General features: G+C 43.3%; 1 protein-coding gene and 1 pseudogene across 4 annotated transcripts in view; one reads left to right on the top strand and one right to left on the bottom strand.

Annotated features, from left to right (window-relative positions):
- The window catches only part of Napb (NSF attachment protein beta), a 43,848-nt gene extending 27,054 nt beyond the window's left edge, over positions 1–16,794 (top strand). For all 4 annotated transcript variants that reach the window (XM_031372161.1, XM_031372164.1, XM_031372163.1 and 1 more), the window contains 6 exons: positions 5,931–5,986; positions 6,120–6,204; positions 9,285–9,389; positions 11,031–11,099; positions 11,810–11,860; positions 13,162–16,794. In XM_031372161.1, the coding sequence (XP_031228021.1) occupies positions 5,931–5,986; positions 6,120–6,204; positions 9,285–9,389; positions 11,031–11,099; positions 11,810–11,860; positions 13,162–13,272 (477 nt within the window). In that variant the 3' untranslated portion in view covers positions 13,273–16,794. The remainder of the gene's footprint in view (positions 1–5,930; positions 5,987–6,119; positions 6,205–9,284; positions 9,390–11,030; positions 11,100–11,809; positions 11,861–13,161) is intronic.
- Positions 2,910–3,397, bottom strand: LOC116091103 (annotated as a pseudogene).
- Positions 16,795–17,648: the final 854 nt, after the last annotated feature.

Here is a 17,648-nt window from a genome sequence, read left to right as displayed (position 1 = left end):
GCCCTGTACCAAATGAGCGCCTGCCCTTGGGCCTGGGTACCAGCCATTCCCTCTGCCTGCTCAGCTCTTCCTCACACACCCGCAAGCTGACTCCCTGTGTCCTTTATCACCTTTTCTAGCTTGTGACCCCCTAGTTAGGATTATAGACCTCAGGAATGCTTACCAAATGACATCTCTGCAAGTACACATACTTGCTCATTTCTTCACCTCATTTTACATCCACATACCACCTCTCATTCCGTGGCATATACTTGCTCATGATTCTGTTGTTTCTGTCTCCTCACCTCTGGTCTTGGTGTCATGTCAGGGAGTTCTGTCTCTGCCTTTCTGATGGGTCCCAAAGCCCAGGACATAATAGGTGCTCAGCAAATACTTATGAGTAAGTACACATACTATGCCCCCTCTCTGGCATAGTCACAAATCCCAGAAGCATCTGAAACTGGTGACATACCAGCTGACATATTTGTTGGGTACACAGAATTTGCTTGCATTTGCTTCATGCTGTTCACCCCCAACACATACACACACACACACACACACACACACACACACGGGGGCGGGGGGGGGGAGGAAGGAAGGAAGGGAGAGGAGAAGGAGCCACACTCCCAACTCTTTTTTCTGAGGAAGCTCTGGTCTTGCTCTAATGAAGACTTTCTCACGTGTGTGTACATGGAAGGGAGGGGTGAGTCGAGTCTGCAGTTGTTCTCTGGTGTAGTATTAATAAATGAGAGGGGACAGGGATCTTGTGGATGATGCGGGATGTGTACAGAACATCATTTTGAGGTGCTTCTAGGCCACGGAAGTGAGAATGCCCACCCTGGCCTGGCAGTCAGAGGAGCGCTCTGGTCTGGAACCCATTCCTTGTACCAGGGAGTGTCTCACCTAACCTCTTAACTGCATAGGCTCCACAGGACGGCGGTGCATGAAATGGTGTCTGCTGCTGTCATTTTCCTTCTTTTGGTTGGTCATGGTGGTCCTTGAGCTTCTATTGCCTGCTCTCTTTCTGTCATTCTGTGAATTAACCAGTAGGTGGCACCTTTTCTCACTGATGCATCTTGTTCTGTTGAAAGCAATTTAAGAAATAAAGGCTGCTGTGGTGGTTCACATGATCCCAGCAGTCAGGAGTTTGGGACTGAAGGATTATAAGTTCAAGGCCAGTATGGCTGCATAGCAAGGCACTGTCTCAAATGTGTGTGTGTGTGTGTGTGTGTGTGTGTGTGTGTGTGTGTGTGTGTGTGTGTCTTACACATAGGCACATTCAGACATGGAGAAGACAGCTAGCTTGTCACGGTCCCTGACTTTGAGGCTCTTAACACTGTTAAATGTCCTTGTTTTCTCTTCTCCCTGGTTGGACTCACAAGGTTGTGGTCAGTGAAGTGTAAAATTTATATATGAGAAATCAATTACCCCGAAGTACTGTTTTGTTCTAGATATTATTCACTGTCAGTATGACAGATGTCTCTTAATTCTCTTAATTCATTCACAGATTTATCTATTAGGCAGTGTTATGTGCCATCATCCATGCAAAAGTTTCCTGAGGTAAAATACTCACCAGCATGTACGCAGGTCCTCCATAGGTGATCCAGGGGAGATGTAGCAGGTCCTCCATAGGTGATCCAGGGGAGACGTAGCAGGTCCTCCATAGGTGATCCAGGGGAGACGAAGCAGGTCTTCCATAGGTGATCCAGGGGAGACATAGCTTGTTTTGACTCCTGAAAAACCTGGTTTCATAGCATTGCTTACAGCAGAGGATGGGCACATACCTTGTAACTTTGTCTTTGGCTTGAGGCTATTTTCAACACTGAAAACAGTGTTTCATCTGCACAATGGACTCCTAAGGTTGAATGGTGAGATATAGTGGGCTCCCTTTCAGCACCAGGGCCCACAAATGCCTGGAAGGTAACACGCCACTGGAGGGAAGATCCATTGCTAACTGTGGACACGCCGCTGGAGGGAAGATCCATGCTAACTGGCTGTTCTTCTTTCCTGAGTCTTCCTGTTAAAACTTGGGAAAAGAGGGAGTCAGGTGATTGGTTTGATGAGCATTATTTAAAAAAAAAAAAAAAACTCTGAATGTAACTTCTGCAGCTAAGATTACCATTTCAGAAGATGAGGTAGAGAGATTTAATCTCTTTCCTCTTCTGAAGAGTAACAACAATAAATGGAAAAAATAGACCATGAATTTAAAAGAGCAAGGAAGGTCTGAAGAGAGAAAAGGCATGGAGGGAAATGATGTAATTATAATATCAAAAAATAAATAATTAAAATGAAACCTTACAGCCAGGTGTGGCTTTAATCCCAGCATTCAGGAGGCAGAGGCAGTTGGATATTTGTGAGTTCAAGGCCAGCACAGTCTACATACCAAGTTGCAGACCAGTTCCAATGACGCTGTCAAAAAAAAAAGCAAAGCAAAACAAACAACAACAACAAAAAACAACCTTAAAATGCATAATCTCCTAATGAATATTAAGTTAGACTAGATTCCAAATGTTAACTCTCCCCTTATTTGAGCCGGCAGCTCCATCCCAGCCCTGCCCATTGCTCTCAGTGAAGAACTGGGAGGAGCGCACCTTCCTCTCCCTAAGAAGAAGCTCTGTGGTCCAGGTTTTTTACAGGAGCCAGTGTGTTTTCCCTGATCCATTTATTACAATGGAAACAGTGCTAAGCAGAGCAGTTCAGAAGAAGGGAGGTGCAGGAGGCCTGGCATCAATTCCAAGGCCCCATAGAAGCCAAGCATTTACACTGCCACTGGGCTACACCCCAGCCCCAACGCCTTCCCTCAACACCCCCATTCCTAAATTTGCTGAAAGTCATTTTTATTATTGTTCACTTGTGTTACTTGGAATATTGGCAGTAGTCTAGTAGGGGCCTTTTTTTGTTTTATGGTGGGAAAAAAAGTGTGTATTTAGAATTAGCCATCTGGACTCGGTTAGATGATCCCAGTCTTGTAGGCAACATCTAGAGCATCATCATCAGGAGCCAATCGAGCATAAGCCTCCTTCTCTCCATCAGGCCTTATCAGCATATTGACTTTGGCCACATCAGTGTTAGAGAGTTTATTCACAGCCTGTTTGATCTGGTGCTTGTTGGCCTTGACATCCACACTGAACACAAGCGTGTTGTTGTCTTCTATCTTCTTCATGGCTGACTCAGTGGTCAGTGGGAATTTGAAGATAGGATAGTGGTCAAGCTTGTTTCTCCTGGGCACACCCTTTTGATGATATTTTGGCTGCCTCTGGAACCCCAGGGTCTCGGGCTGCTGGAAGGTGGGTGACATTTGGATCTTCTTTTTGTGGCTGTGAACGCCTTTCATCACTGTCTTCTTAGCTTTCAAGGCCTTCGCTTTGGCTTTGGCTTTGGAAGGGGCAGGAGCCTCCTTCTTCGCTTTTGGCACCATCTTGGCAAAAAGCAGGGCCTTTCATTGTGCCATTCTTTTGTTCATTCATTTCTGTTTACTAAGCGCCTGCCATACGGTAGGCATTATCCTGGGTTCAGGGATGCTATGGTGAACAGCAATCGTGGGCTTCCCTTGCAGAGCTTGCCTTTCTGTGGAGATGGGAACCCGCGTGTGACAGTTCTGAGGAACATTCCAAAGGATTCTATTGTCCCTACTGCTTTTATATGGAATGTTATATTGTTAAGAGGGAGTTATAGTACACCTATTGTTTTTCTTCTGTCTTGGTACTTTACCTTTAACTGTAGCTCACATGTAAAGTTGTTTCTATTTTTATCTTTCCTATTATAATACTGAGGAAATCTGTTTGGGGAACATATTAGATAGGTGGGCTAGGTGACTAAAGTACACATTAGATGTGTCTTACTGAAGAATTATTCTAGGTCTGTGTTCTTGGGATGCTTCCTAATCCAAAGGCTTCGGTGGTGTTGTCTCTGGCAGCTGTAGTCACTACTTTACAGATGGGCAGAGGCCACGGGCTTTCAGAGGGTATTAAGTTATAGTTCCCAAGCCCACTTTGTTCTATTTGTTTTCTTATATCTGCACCTCGCACTTCCATTCTGATTTGTATGTGCCACTGGCTGTGTATCTGGAGCTTATTGTGGGAAAGCTTTGTAAATGATGGCAAAGGACTGCAAACCTGCTGCTTGCTTCTCTGTGTCTAGAAGCTAACAATGGTGTTTTGCTGTTTAACCATCAGAAGCAAAAGCATTGTGGCAAATACAAACCATGAAATTGAGCCAGTGAAGTGGCTGGGAGTGGGGGTTAAACATTTGCTGTGCAGCCTGATAAACTAGTCCAGTTCCCAGAACCCAGAAAAAACTGAAGGAGAAAACTAGCTCCATAGTGTCCTCTGACTTCCTCATTCTCTAATCTTCCCTCCCAAAATTAACATTTAGAAAATGTTTAAATCACGCAAAACTGAAGTCTATTGTGACTCTCTAGGGTATAGCATTTATTCCTGTGTGTTACAGGATCAGTGAGTACCTGCCACCAGAGCTCAGTCAGCAATTAGACCCCAAAGTATGATTTGAGCTATTGCAGAAAATGGTTGCCTGATCCCTGCTTGAAAGTGTCCTCTTGCCACTTGGGCTGTAGAGGCCATTGGTTTTCAGGCCCTCACCTTTGTACATGGTCTGTCCCCCTCCCCCCCCCCCAACTGCCTGAAAAGCAGCTAATTCTTCCGAGAATCTAACCTCATCAGGCTTGCTAAAGCAGTATGTGTCATCCTGTCCTTCAGATGCTTTATATTGCCTGGGGCTCTGACAGTGTGTGTTTTGCCTTCTGAAGTTTCCTGTGGTCCGACTCCACTAATCCTGTCACAGCCTGATGAGAGCTGCTAGCTTTCTGCTCTCTCCATTTGATGATTGTTAAGGTATCACAAATTTCAAGGAGCACCTTGGCTTAGGTGACAGGGTCAGAGCAGCGCTCTAAGTTGAAGAACATAACAGCTTCACAGAATCTAAACTAACCCTCAGTGAGCTTAGAGTACATTTGATCATGGCAGACGTGCTAGGGTAAGTGGTTGGTTAGGAAACAAGTTGACAGAATTCTGCCATCTTTATTCTGTGGCTTCAGTCTACCAGACTTGGCACAAAAGACTTGTGTCTTTTGGAAAATAGAAAAGATCAAAGGAAGAATGCAGACTAATTTGTTTGGCTGTTCATCTTTCATCAGAGAACTAGTCATGGCCACCCTGGCTGCATTGGAAGCTGGGCTGTTTGCCGCATATGAGGGAAACTGTTGGTTACTTTTCTGTTGCTTTTAATAAAACAGCATGACCAAATGCAATTTATGAAGCAAAGAACTTATTTTGGCTTAGAGTTCTACGGGATAGAGTTCATTATGACAGAAAAACATGACAACAAATGACAGACATTGTGGCAGAAGCAGGAAACCAAGAAGATGCAGCGGCATCTTCAACCTCAGAGGAGAGAAGGAACAAAAAATGGGGTGATGCTAAACTCTCATAGATAACTCTCAGTGATGTACTTCCTCCAGCAAGCCTGTACGTATTCACAATGTTGCCATACAGCACCACCAACTAGGACCCAGTTGTCAGATATGTGAGCCTAGCAGGAGCATTAATGAATATAAGCGTTCTGTCTCCTGGAGACTTTAGCGCTGCGTGCTTTACACTGTTGGCTGAGGAGGCCAATTTGTAAAAGATTTGTCACTGAATAAGTTTAATTATCAGAAAAAAAATCTGTCTACATGTAGATTTAAATTTTTTATTACATTAATTCACTTATTTTATGATTATACATATTTTCCCTGACACACTTGTGGAAGTCAAGGGACAGCTTGCAGAAATACCTTCTCTCCTTTCATTGTGAGAGTTCCAGGAATCAAACTCAGATTGTCAGGCTTGCTAGCAAATGCCTTTACCTACGGAGCCATCCTACCAGCCCTGACATGTAGTTTTTAATGCAGATCTTTGAGTGAATTGTTTGTAAATAACTGTATGTATTTTCAGGCAATTGCACATTATGAACAATCTGCTGATTATTACAAAGGAGAAGAATCTAACAGGCAAGTGCTGTTCTTCATATCAGTAGCCGGCTTTTCATATGTGATAAAGGACATGCCATCTTTGTCATCTAAGCAAGCGTCCTTAGGTCACTTACTTAGTATTGTCACTTACTCTGCACTGTCTTACTTTCAGCTCTGCTAACAAGTGTCTGCTGAAGGTGGCAGCCTACGCTGCACAGCTGGAGCAGTACCAGAAAGCCATCGAGATCTATGAGCAGGTGAGCACACTGTTGTCACCTTGACAGGTTCATAACCGTCACTGCCTACGTATCACTTCCAAAAGAAGCCAGGAAGACAACCTGCTCTCTGTTTCCCTGATTTCCCACTCTTGACCCTTCCACGTGTATGGAACTACTGCACCACCTGTTTTCTGAGACTGATTTCGTTTTTAAGATTCTTCACATTGTAACGTGTCAGTGTTTCATTGCTTTCCTTGGCTGAGGAATACTTTGGTTTTTATGTTCATCTGTTGATAGGCATTTAGGGAGCTTCCACTTGGGGTCTGTTAAGGACTATACTGCTGTGAACATTAACACTTAACCTGTGTGGGAGCATGTTCTCAGTTGTCTTGACTCCATACTTGGGGATGGAATCAGGATTGTTGGGCTTCTACGTATATCAGTGCCTAGCTTGCTGAGGAGCTACCAGACTCTCACAGAGTACTGGATCATTGAGCATTCCCAGCACAGTGTCTGGGACTCAGCTTCTCTAGTCCTCACCAGCATCTCCATTGCCGCAGACCAGGGAGCTTTGGTGATCCCTCAGTCTGCAGGAGAAACCGGGTCCCGGTAATAAGGCGGGCAAGGCGTCGGCGATTGAAAAAGTGTCAGATACAGCACAAGGAAGTGCAGGATCTGAATGTATATTCTCAGAATTAGACGTCAGACCTTTATGGTCATTACAAAAGAAAAAGAAAAGTCAGGCAGCGATGGGTCTAAAGCAGCAGCCACCTCTTCTGGATGGATGCTGCACCCTACCCCACCCACCCAGAGCACTCACACCACGTGAGGCCTGCGCAGGGAGTCGGGGGCTGCAAACCACAGGAGGGTAGAGACTCGAATACCTCGAATACCTCGAAGCACTCCTCTCTCATATACACACCAGGCTCAAGGTCCAGCCCATCCTTAGTAAACTCCCACTTATGCTAATAGGGGCTGGAGAGATGGCTCCACAGTTAAGAGCACTGGCTGCTCTTCCAGAAGTCCTGAGTTCAATTCCCAGCAGCCACATGGTGACTCACAACCATCTGTAATGGGATCTGATGCCCTCTTCTGCCATGCAAGTGTACATGCAGATAAAGCAGTTATATACATAAAATAAATACACTTAAACATAAATAAATTAATGTTACATTTATTTATTTTATATATGGAGAGTATAAGTGCCACCTGTGCCAAATAGAGGACAGTTTGAAGGATTGGTCTGTCCTCCTTTTATGATAAGTGGCAGCTATGTTAGTGGGTTAGAAGCCAGGTAATCAGGTCACCTAGATTAGCAGGGGTTAAGTTACCATGGTTACGAGCCATGTAAAATGCTGGGAGCTGAACTTCCTCTGGGTGAATAGCGAGTGCTCTTAACTTATGAGCCATTTCCCTCGCTCCAAGTGTTTCTTCATTCATGCTTTGTTTTTGGTTTTGTTTTTGCTTTACTTTGTGATTCTGGGAATTGAACCCAGAGCCTTAAACACAGAACTCAAGTGCTCCACCACTAAGCTCCATCACTAAGCTCCATCATGGGCCTTGTTTTTTAGTTTCTTTTTTTTGTTTTTTTGGGTTGTTTGTTTGTTTGTTTGTTTTGGTTTTTTCGAGACAGGGTTTCTCTGTGTAGCCCTGACTGTCCTGGATCTCACTCTGTAGACCAGGCTGGCCTGGAACTCAGGGATCCACCTGCCTCTGCCTCCCAAGTGCTGGGATTAAAGGAGTACACCACCACTGCCTGGCTGTTTTTTAGTTTCTTTAGTTAGTTTCAAGCATTTTTGTATGCTTACTGAGGAATTTTTTCTGGGAGCTCCTTTAAACAAACAGACAGGTTTTTTTTTGTTTATTTGTTTGGTTTTTTGGTTTTTTTTGTTTTGGTTTGGTTTTGGTTTTTGGTTTTTGGTTTTTTTGAGACAGGGTTTCTCTGTATAGCCCTGGCTGTCTTGGAACTCACTCTGTAGACCAGGCTGGCCTTGAACTCAGAAATCCGACTCCTCTGCCTCCCAAGCGCTGGGATTAAAGGCGTGCGCCACCACCGCCCGGCCAAACTTAGACAGTTTAACATTTCCGTTACCTGAAATTGTCTGCTGCTTCTGTAGTACGTTTTAGGTCTTGCTGTGATCAATAACTTTCTCATTGTGCTCTGCTGTGACTGGTGACCTTCACCCTGTGGTCTGCTGTGACTGGTGACCTTCACCCTGTGCTCTGCTGTGACTGGTAACCTTCACCTATGCTCTGCTGTCATTGGTGACCTTCACCCTGTGCTCTGAGACTGTATCTGACTTACATCATCTTTCTCTGCACAGGTCCTCTTTAGCACCGACTGGAGATTTAGGTGTGTTGGTGGAGGCAGAAACTCAGACTCTCCTTTTTGGAAGTCCCACCCTTGTTAGGCCTCATACAACCTTTACCTCTTGTCTTTTAATTGGCTTCTCCTGGAACTTCTGAATGCTGGGTTCTTTATTTTCATATTGGGACTACAATAAAGAAGAATAGCCGGGCGGTGGTGGCACACACCTTTAAACCCTGGCACTTGGGAGGCAGAGGCAGGCGGATTTCTGAGTTCGAGGCCAGCCTGGTCTACAGAGTGAGTACCAGGACAGCCAGGGCTACACAGAGAAACCCTGTCTCCAAAAAACAAAAAACAAAAAACAAAAACAAAAACAAAAAAAAGAAGAAGAAAAAGAAGAAAGTTCAGTAGCCCCCACGCCCACCCCAGGTGATTTTTCTTGATGTCATATCCCTGGATGGTTGCCTCTCCTGTGCCCTATGTCCACAGGTGTTTGTTATTTTTTGTTGTTTTGTTTTCTTTTGTTTTGTTTTTAAAACAAAAAAGAAAACCCCAGCAAACTTCTGGTTGTATTTCATAGGAAGAACCACAGAGCTTAGACCTCTCTCTCTCGATTATCTTCCAGGCATCTCTAAAAGTTCATGTCCCTCATAATTATTTCTTATCTAGTAAAACTTTGTGCTACTTGGCATGGAGTATATCAGTATAAGGTATAAGTATCAGTGAAAGGTATTTTTTTTTTTAAAGGAAAACAGATGAGTAAGCAGTGGATTGCTTTGCCTATCACATTGCCTTGCTGTCTTCTGCCTAGGTGGGAGCAAACACTATGGATAACCCCTTGTTGAAGTACAGTGCGAAGGATTACTTCTTCAAGGCAGCGCTCTGTCACTTTATAGTGGATGAGCTGAATGCCAAGGTGAGAATGTGCTTCTTTCTGATGACTTTACCCTTGAGGACAGATGCTTTGCCATCCTTGATGTCTTTTCCTACAGTTAAGAGCTGTAGTGAGGGCTTAGTTGATAAAGCACTGAACTGACCCATGTTCAGATGCCCAGCACCCACATAAAAGCCAGGTAAACTGTCTCACATCTTGTAACTCCAGCATTGAGGAGCAGAGCAGAGATAAGCAGATCCCTGAAGCTTGCTCGGCTAACCGGGAAGAGGCCCCATCACAAAAGTAACATGGAGGATGACTGAGAGAAACACTTGACATTGACCTCTGGCTGCCACATATACACTCCCTAACATGCTTGGGCACACAGCCACATGAACACATACGTATTACCTGTCTCCTGATACACACAAAGTAAAAGCAGTAGTTCTTCCGTGGTGTGTGAGTTTGAATCTTTCAGCATCTGCAATGCTGTCCTCTTTAGATTTCCTTCAGTGGTTGATTTAGGTAGATTAGGGAAGACAGTAGACTTACTAAGATAGTAAAATTAGTGCACTCTGTCATTCCTTTTACCTATGGTTGCTTATTTACTTATTGGGGGGGGGGGGGAAGGTAAATGTGGATATATTACAGCACTTGTCTGGAAATTAGAGAACACCTTTTAGGAGTTAGTCTTCTCTTTCCACCATATCGGATCTAGGGATCAAACTCAAGTCAGGCATGGTGGCAAATGCCTTTACCTGTTAAAAACCTCATTGGCCGGGCGGTGGTGGCGCACGCCTTTAATCCCAGCACTTGGGAGGCAGAGGCAGGCGGATTTCTGAGTTCGAGGCCAGCCTGGTCTCCAGAGTGAGTTCCAGGACAGCCAGGGCTATACAGAGAAACCCTGTCTCGAAAAAACCAAAAAAAAAAAAAAAAAAAAAAAACCTCATTGGCCCTGATGGATGGATGGGTGGATGGATGGATGCATGGATGCTTGGGGGGTGAGGGGTGTTGTTGGTTGGTTGGTTGGTTGGTTGGTTGGTTTTTTTGAGACAGGGTCTCACTATATAGCCCTGGCTGTCCTCATTGTTTAGTTCCAGGGTAACTCAAACTCGAAGAGATCTACCTGCCTCTGCCTCCTAAATTCAGGGACTTAAGGTGTAGACTACCACACCCAGCTTCTAAGTCCTCATTTAAAAAAACAAAAAGCATGAACAACAAACCTCAAAAGCAGAGTTAGAATAGGATGAAGGTCGGAGAAAGCTGCAAAGCAATAGGACAGCTGGAAAGTGAGATGAGGCCTGAGCACACAGCACTGGCCAGCAGAAAGCCACAGAGAAAAAACTACTCTAGAGTCCACCCTACGTCACAGGCATTTGGCCTTTGGAGGGTGTGCAGGTGGTCTCTATGTCGCACACATACATAGATCCTAGCAGTGAATTAGATTTCATTTTGTTTCTTCTCTCCAGCAGCCCAACTAAAATCTAGTAATTATTTTAGAAATGTTATCATCAGTCAAAATTGAATATTCAAAATAAATAGGTTTACTGTATTCTGATGTAGAGTTTAACATTATATTTCTTAAACAGTTGAATGAGGTGGAAATAAAATTTTTGGACTGATAGCATTAACAACTTCCCTAGTTGACTAAGTTTCAGTGACTGGTTGTTTTCTTCCCCTCAGCTTGCTCTTGAGAAATACGAGGAAATGTTCCCAGCATTTACTGACTCCAGAGAATGTAAATTATTGAAAGTAAGTACTGAAACAACTTTGAAGACAGAAGCCTTTACTGTTGGTTGCTGGCACCTAAGTGGGACTGGTGATGGGTGGAGTTTTAGTCAGTAAATCGTCTAAGGGGGCGTTGGCTACTGGATTCATTGCTGTAACAGAGAATCCAACATTAGGCAGCTTAATGGAGGAAGTTGCTTTGGCTACAGTTTCATTGGACCAGTCATTCTGGCACCAGGGGCATGAGGCCACTGGTCACACCAAGTCTACAGTAAGCAAGCAGAAAGGAAGGAGTCTGCTGCCCCTCGTGCTCTTTCCTTTCATTCAATCCAGGACCCAAGTAATGGTGGCTCTTTCTTCTTTAGTTCTTCCTCTTCTCTTAAACCTGTCTGGAAACACCCAGAGGAGTGATGGAATAGTGATTCTAAACTTAGTCAAGTTGACAGCGAAGACTAGTTATCTCTTGGGTACCTCGAACTTGGCTGCTTTTTCCATTGTAGACGTTCATGCTAAGAGAGTTAGGATGTTTAACACCGTTTGGAAGTATGAAGTCTTGAAACAGCAATGCAAAGCTAGAGCCTTTTCTTGGGCAATTCTTACTGGATATATTCCCATTTTATGAGATACTATGAGATCATGAGATGCTAAGGTGATTTCTGCTTAAAGTATTCCTTCAGAAACAGGGCTTTCTAGCCTAAAGTATTTTCTTGATTTTTTTTTTTTCATGCCATCAGAAACTTCTGGAAGCTCATGAAGAACAGAACAGTGAAGCTTACACTGAAGCAGTAAGTTAAACTTTCAGGATATGTGGCATTTTTAGAGGTTTATGTGTAAAAATTCCTTTTTCTTTGCATTGTATAAATTCTGAACATTTATTTTGAATGTGGTTCAACTTGCGTGTATTTTCCAAAGATCATGTTTTGCATGTTCCACAGATTAGTTCTGGAGACATGGCACTGTAGTTTGGAACATTCGTTTCTCTTGTAGAGGACTAGAATTGGGTTCCCAGTACCCCACAGTTCACAACTATCTATTATCTCCAGATCCAGAGGATCAGTGCCATTAGTGATGTCTAAGAACACCAGGCATACACACTCGTGACTGCATATACATTCATACACATAAAATAAATCAGCCTAATTTTATTTTAATTTAGTTCCATTAACCAGTTACCACGCAGAAATTCCAGCCCTATTGAGCCCTGATTCTTGATCTCCTCTGAGAAGCAACTTAGCTGTGAGGCCAGTTCAGAAGTGTGTGGCAGAGTTTAATGTGGTCTTGGTGTTTTGAAAACAGGCTGATTCATAAACGTAAAGGAGGGTTTATAGTTAAAGTATCAAAACTGGGTGATTGGTGTATTTGAGATACAGGTTACTTTCTTCATACTTTTTTTTTCTTTTTTGTTTTTAAGAATGAGTTATTTACTATGTATAGTGTTCGGCCTGAATATATGCCTGCAGGCCAGGAGAGGGCATCAGATCTCATCATAGATGGCTGTGAGCCTCCATGTGGTTGCTGGGAACTCAGGACCTCTGGAAGAGCAGCCAATGACCTTAACCTCTGAGCTATCTCTCCAGCCCTCTTTTTTTTTTTTGCCTTTCCTAATCTTATGTTCAGAGTCAAGCAGATTTTAGAATGAGTTCAACCACAGTCCTAAAGTGACATTGAAGAGGACTATGACAGTCTTTTTATCTTCAGAACCACTTTCACAAATGCCAATGTCTTTCTTTGCATGTGCTGAAATCCATCAAGGGTCTTCTCTTTCGTATTCCCTATTTGTGTTTTTCCTGATTCTTTTGCCATGCCCACTTGTCCTCTGTCACATAGAGTTCATTTTTCTATTCATAGTAGCTTTTCAGGATTTCAGCCATACATGTGTTCACATATAAAGAAAAGTTAAATGTACAGGCTTATGAAATAAAGGAAAAGAAAAGCTGATTTTAGTGAGAGAACTTATAAATTAGAATGAGCAATTTGCAATCAGAGTCAGCGGGTTATTACAGGAACATCTTCAAACAGCTTAGCCACTATCCTGTTGTGTTTTCAATGGTTTTCAGGTATAATTCCTGTTCATTTCTTAAACCAGGTGAAGGAGTTTGACTCAATATCACGTTTGGATCAGTGGCTGACCACCATGTTGCTTCGTATCAAGAAGTCCATCCAAGGGGATGGAGAAGGAGATGGAGACCTCAAGTGAAGCGCTGACATCTTTGTGGCATGCAGCTCATTCCTTTTTATTTTGTCTTTGGGCAGGGCTGTCTTTCTGAGATGCCCATTTAATGACTTAATTCAACAGTAAATAAGCCAGCCACACAGTTTATATATTGTTTTAGCTTACCATGTCTGTGTAATGTGAGAATTGGAGGCTTCTATTCAGTTTGTGGTCATGACAACCAAAGTACCATCATGCTTATCCAAGTCCCCATAGTTTTCTGAGAAGTACTGCCAAATCTTTTTCCTGTTATTTTGATATTTTCAGAGACCATGGTTAATGTTGCCACGTGTTTTGTGTTTTCTTTTTTCTTGAACTCTGGTCCTCAACCCAGTTTTATAGATGCTTTGCAAAGACCCTGTGCATCGGTATTTGGATGCAGCCCTTAAACAAGTGACTTAGCTTAGGGTGGCTATTAGGAGTAAGTTTGTAATTCAGTAGGAACTGTTTGGCTTTCTTTTATAGCTACTTCGAAGGTGTTAGTTATGTTTTTTGGTTTACTCCATATTGTGCATGACAGACACTAAGAACAGCTAGGATCTGTTGACATCACTTGCATCAGCAGAGGAAGGAACTTGTTGGCAGGTCCTCAGGTCCTGTTTGTTGTATGGATGGATGTCAAGGTAGATTTCCTTGTTTTTGCTTTTATTCACATACACACACACACACACACACACACACACACACACACACTCACACAAAACCTATGAAATGGAAATGTCCCCATTCTCTACAGACAGTTTCCACTTTTAGTTGGAGTGGAAATCCCTTCGTATTTGCCTTAAACCGTCTTTAGCTGGCATCTCCTTTATTCACACATTCATACACTCCTCACATTGTCTTCTGGGCCACTGTCATGCCAAGCTTGAGCAGAGCTGGACAGAAGATTCCAGCTGAATACTCGTGGGGAAGTGTCCATTTGTCGGGCGTGATGGTTAAAAGTTATCAGTGTGGCATAAGAGTTTATATTATACCTGGTTAGTTAAGAACCTCACTTGTTTTTGAGGGTCCATGATTTATTTCTTAACTGACAAGAGGGATTTCATTTGCGTGTATGAGCTCTGATGTCCTATTTGGCTTGCATAAGATGTATGCTCTGTTACTTCAGATTTTGGCGCTCCCTGCTACTTCATATGCTGATAGGGTACTGCAGGCATGGCCTTGCTTGCTGAGTCTCCTTTGCCGAGATACGTTTATGCTGGGACGATCTGTGCTTGAAGAGCCTGTTACTAGACATATCTCATTGTCCTCCTGTGCTGCTGTGTGTGACAATGAAACTCCTGATTAACTAGGTAAAAATGGCATTGGAATGGTGCTTGCTTCTTTGGATGGCCCTTGACTAGGGTTGGAGGCTCTTACCATGCGGTAGAGGAGTAGCTTTGCCCAGGCCCAGGGCTGGATGAGGAGAGTTTAAGGACTGATGAGAAAGCCAGCTCTTTCTAAAGTGAAAGAAAGTAGCAAAAAGGAGCTAGAGAGATGGTTGTTACTCTTCCAGAGGACCCAAGTTTGATTTCCAGCACTCATGTTGGGTAGCTCAAAACCACCTGTAACTCCAGTTCCCCAGGAGTTCCAGTTTCTCTTTTGCCTTCCACAGGCATGTGCATACAGATAAACAAATACAGGTAAATGAAATCTACACATATGCAAGCAAGACACTCATTTGTAAAATAATAAATCATTTTATTATTATTTGAAAAAGAAGATGAAACTGAAGCTGGTCCCATGAGAACAGGTGGTAGGTGTCTGCCAGGCCCACCATGGTGGTAACAGGGTATAAATACAGGAAGCTGAGAGGCCTCTGCATGCCTGAAAAAGAGGGAATGTGCCCTAGCATCTGATTAGGATTCCTTTTTTCCTTCACTGCCTTTAGGGGTTTCTGCATGATAGCTGGCTATACCAAAGGTAAAATTTGCAATGGAACCTAATTGATACTTCTTGACTCCATTAGAATCTCTAATATAAAGACATAAAGTCAGTGGGCTGGAGAGATGCCTCATTTGCTCTTCCAGAGGACCCAGGGTTAAAGTCCCAGCATTCATGTGGGGGCTCACAGGTGTCTATAACTCCAGTCCTAAGGGATCCAACCATCCACTTTTTGCCTCTACTGGCACCAGGCATGCATGGTGCACACACATGCATGCAGGTAAAACATGCATACACATAAAAATAAAAAATTTTAAAACTCTAGTGTATAGGGAAGTGAGTTAGTGCATTATGCACAGCGCCACAGACAGCCTTGGAAATGAGTCGTGGAAATGGCTCTTAGTCAGTTCAGCGGAAGGGCATCTGAACTCTGGCCTTCCTCTACCTCCCTAGTTCATTCTTCTGATGTGACCATTTAAAGTGAGACCCACATGGTGTCTTACGGGACACTGAGGTTTACCTTTCATCCTTGTTCCCTAACACACCTCCATGAAGAAGTGTTAAGTTGTTAGTGTTTGCTGTTTGTATTACTTGGCTGTTTCTTTAATTTACTTATTTGCTTTTACTGAAGTTAAATGCTGGGGCAGGCATCATGAACACTTGTAATCCTGTAGTATGTAGGTGGTTAAGGAATGAGGATTGCTGTGACTTTGAGGCCAGCCTGGACTACCTAGTGAATTCCAGGCCAGCCTAAGTTACAATGTGAGACTCCATCTCAAAAAAACCAACCAACCAACCAACCAAAAAAAGGGGCAGGGGGATGAAAAGCTGAGATCAGTCCCTCTTGTGTTTATTTTGTCCCAGCACTTGGGAGGCTGAGGCAGGAGGAACATGATTTCCAGAGTAGACTAAGCTATATAGTAGCAAGACCATTGGAAAAAAATACCAAGAACACACTTTTGGCAAGACAAAAAGAATGAGGCAAATGTCCACACAGTAGTATGCAAGCTTACGCCCTTCAAATGTCCTGCAGACATGGGACAGTGCAGTAGTATGCAAGCTTACGCCCTTCAAATGTCCTGCAGACATGGGACAGACATGGGACAGCTGCCTAGGCTTTAGGCTCTCATGGTCTCTAGAATATTATGAACAAAACAGTGATTTGTTATAGTTCTCATACTTGAGTGCATCTGGAGATAGTTCGTAGTTACGGCAGTCGATATTTCTTACAGAAAAGCTTTCCTTTTGTGGCAACATTTTTATAGCTTGTGTGAATTCCTTTTTTTTTTTTTTAAATGACATAAAGCAGTATTTTTGCACAGTTGTAACCATGTGTGATGGTGTCACTATGACCAAAGTACATGCACCAGCCCTTGTGCATTTATTGTTCCCTCTGGTATTGTGCACTTAAAATGTCCAAATACAAACCTTTGTAACTGTGGAGAATTTGGCAGCACAGCATGCCCGTGACCTGCCTGCTGCAGTGTGAGCTGTGACCAGTAAGCAGGCCCTGTAAAGTCTTAAGTTGCTCTCAGGCAAGGGAGTACATTATAAAAACAAATCGTGTAAACAAATCTATCTTAGCTAAAAGAACGTTTGTTTTATGTGAACTTGTACAGTAAATAAAGTGGAAGTTATCAGCAACATTTTGACTGTTTTTTGCTTTCAAAATTAACTCGGGTCAGAACTAATTGTTCCCCTGTGAAGCTTACAGCACTCCTTTTGCTGGGGGCTTTGTGCCATACTCACCTGACGGTTCTGCTGGCTGCAGTTTAGAAGTTACAGTGGTGTAACATTTAACAAGTTGAAAGCTGTGACTGAAGGCAAGGCTTGGTGATCAGGAGGACTGGCTCCTGTTCTGGAGGACCCTGGTTGAATTCCTAGCACCACCTGGTGGCTCACAACTGTAACTCCAGTTCCGGGGATCTGATGTCTCCTTAGGCACCAAGAATGCATGCCGTAGACATAGAAACATGCAGTGAAAAGTCCTGTGCACATAAAATCTTTAGAAAGTTGATTATAATCTAGACTTCTGATTAGATAATTGCCAACAGCAAAAATCCAAAGGTTCAAATTCCTGGCCCATTTTTTAAACTGCTACAGAAAACCTTGATAAAACCAAAGGCTATAGAGCTCTCCAGTGTTCATGTTGTGACACAAAGTGGTTGGAATGGCCCCAGGTAGCCTCTTCAGTAACCCTTATGGATGATCTGAGAGTAATATGTTGTCAGAGCACATTTGGGACAAACTTACTAAAGGCAGTCTTGCTTTCTCACTGCATAGAACTGTGTTTGGATTAGAAATATGGGAAACACAAAAAGTGGTATTAACTCTAGGGCTTATGTCCCTAAAGCTCACCTTTCTCTATTGAGAAGAGACAACAATGTATATAGCAAAGTGTTCACTGATGCCTGCTGTGACTTTGCATTGCAGAAGGGCAGAGAGCCCTTATGCTGTATACTCCCCAGATCAACACTGACCACTGATGAGTAGAGGCC

Source organism: Mastomys coucha, unplaced genomic scaffold (assembly GCF_008632895.1).
Source record: "Mastomys coucha isolate ucsf_1 unplaced genomic scaffold, UCSF_Mcou_1 pScaffold15, whole genome shotgun sequence".
In the NCBI taxonomy this organism is placed as follows: domain Eukaryota; kingdom Metazoa; phylum Chordata; class Mammalia; order Rodentia; family Muridae; genus Mastomys; species Mastomys coucha.
The sequence above is the reverse complement of the archived record's forward strand: the minus strand, read 5'-3'. Positions and strand labels throughout refer to the sequence as shown.